Below are 2,500 nucleotides of genomic sequence, written 5' to 3' on the forward strand. Positions count from 1 at the left end.
GAATCTCCTGGGAGGAAACAGGACCGGAAAAGGCGGGGAGAAGTTCGTAAGAGGTACCATTGTATGTCTGCCGAACAAAACTCCGCATTGGCGACAGGGAAAGGCAGTAGGCCAGTAAACATTCAGCTCCATTTAGTTGCTCAGACTCCACCCCGCTAGGGATTATGGAGTCATTAAAAAGAGATTAGGATGTTTTGCTTCTTGTCTGCTCCGAAGGTGACTTTTCAAGTCCCCAGAATAATTGGGTTTTTTTATTCCTCTCACCCCCCTCTCCTTTCCCCCCCCCATTTTTTCTTTTCTTTTGCAGTGCTCCTGAGCTTCAGTTCTACACTAGCGCAGCGGCAGTGATCATGCTTATTCCGGCTTGGGTCTTTTTTATGGTGAGATGTCGTCTTTTCTTCCCGTCCCAATCTGTCCCAATTGTCCTCCCCCTTCCTTTGACACACCCATACCGTTTGGCAACGAAGTGGCATGTTGTGGTGGATCGAACATGAGCCCAAATGAGATTCTGCCTTGTACTGTAGAAATGAAGGGTTTGGGGAATGGTGTGAACGGTTGCTAGTTGCAAGCCAACATTTGGCAGGTGGGGCCCAAACTGAGTGGAACGACCAGGTTTCTCTTTTCTGACTTTTTTTACTCATGCCTTTCTTTCTTTCTTTCCTTCCTTCCTTCTCTCTCCCTTCCTTCCTTCCTTCCTTCCTTCCTTCCTTTTTTCTTCTTCTTCTTTATTCTTTCCACTTTTCCCATTCTAACCTACCTTCCTTCCTTCCTTCCTTCCTTCTCCTTCCTCTCCTTTACTTCTCTCTTTCCTCCATTTGTTCTTGCATCCTTACCTCATCTCTTCTCTTTCTCTTCCTTTCTCCTACTCTTTTTTCTCCCTCCCTTTCTCCTTTCTGCTCCTCCCAGCCACCTACATGGAGGAAGGGAAAATGTCCCTATTGATCGACATACCTATATGCTTGGAAACCACGTAGTGATCAGCTTTGTGTTGTGCCGATAAAGGGTTGTTTCCTTCAGCACTCCCACATTTCGTAAACTACTCAAGACTCATTTATACCGCCAGGCATGGGGGAGTTGAGATAGCTCTTCCCCCTAGGCCAGTGATGGGCAACCTTTTGAGCTTGGTGTGTCAAAATTCGCCAAAAAACTGAGCATAACTCGGGTGGTGTGTCACCTTGAGAAAAAAACATAATTTTGTGATATTTATAGTTTAAATAACAAATATTCATAATTATCTTTCTCTCTCTTTCCTGTCATTCTCTGCCTCAATCATTTTCTCATTTCTCTTTTTTTTCTCCCCTTTATTCTATCATTTCTCTCCCTCTCTCTTCCTATCTTCTCTCTCACACTCTTTCTCTCTCTCTCCCTTCCTTTCTTTCCTTCTCTCTTCCTTCCACTTTTTTCTCTTTCTCTCTCTCTCCCTTCCTTTTTTTCTCTTCCTTCCACTTTTTTCTCTTTCTCTCTCTCTCTTTTCCTTCCCCTCTTCCCCTCCCTCTCTTTCTCCCTCTCTCAATTTATATTTATCTCTTCCTTCCTTCCTCTCTTCCTCCCTTTCTCTATCCCTGTTGTTCACTTTTCTCTCTTCCTCCCTTTCTCTCTCCCTCTCGTTCACTTTTCTCTCTTTGGCGAACCCCCAAACTGTTCAGATTCAAGAAAAAGCTTATCAAGGGGGGTGGGGGGTTGTAAAAATCTAGTTATGAGCCGCCAAAGGAGGAAGCAAATGGTGCGACGTCCACGCAGGTTTTTTTTCCAGACTCTCTTTTTTGCGAGCCCGGCATGATTTTTTAAAATTACAAATTAATAACCCGGAAAGGGTTTACCTTAGCACCGTCTCCTGTAACACCGTTCTGGAAGGCGAGCAGGGAGCAGAGGGGCGAGGGCAGTGTTCCCTCTAATTTTTTTTCGGGGTGGGCGGAAAAGTACAGTGTCTGAGTGACAGTCCCTTTGGGACTGGGCGGCTTATAAGTATAAATAAATAAATAAATAAATAAATAAATAAATAAATAAATAAAGTGTGGGCGTGCGCTATCACACATGAGCGAGTTCTTGCATCTATAATTCTATCCTTTCTATGTCTCCCTCCCTCTTTCCTCCCTCCCTCCCTCTTTCCTTTCTATCTTTCTCTCACCCTGCCTTTCTCCAAGCCCTTCCTTTTCCCTCTCCCTATCCTACTACCCCTCACCCTCCTTTCTATCTCTCCCTCCCTCCCTCTTTTTATCTATCTCTCCCTCCCTTTCCTCCCTCCCTCTTTCCTTTCTATCTCTCCCTCCCTCTTTCCCTTCATCTCTCCCTCTCTCTTTATCTCAATTCCCTCTTTCTCCCTGGGCTGCTGTGCCTGCCCTGCAGCCCCACCACGGACGGACTGCCTTAGCATCGGCGCCCCCCCCCCCACACGCTGCAGCTGCCGGACCATCAGCGGCACACACACACACACACTGCGTTTCTCCCTCTTTTCCTTCATCTCTCCACGCACACGCTGGCAGCACACACACACGCGCGC

The 2,500-nt window shown here is 46.4% G+C and overlaps 1 protein-coding gene across 1 annotated transcript in view; it reads left to right on the forward strand.

Moving 5' to 3' along the window:
* SLC35E2B (solute carrier family 35 member E2B) overlaps window positions 1-2,500 on the forward strand; it is a 21,062-nt gene that overhangs the window by 13,051 nt on the left and 5,511 nt on the right. Inside the window, exon 7 of the mRNA XM_070759136.1 lies at window positions 230-380. Within this exon, the coding sequence (XP_070615237.1) occupies window positions 230-380 (151 nt within the window). The remainder of the gene's footprint in view (window positions 1-229; window positions 381-2,500) is intronic.

The sequence above is a fragment of the Erythrolamprus reginae genome, chromosome 8 (assembly GCF_031021105.1).
Source record: "Erythrolamprus reginae isolate rEryReg1 chromosome 8, rEryReg1.hap1, whole genome shotgun sequence".
Taxonomy (NCBI): Eukaryota; Metazoa; Chordata; class Lepidosauria; order Squamata; family Dipsadidae; genus Erythrolamprus; species Erythrolamprus reginae.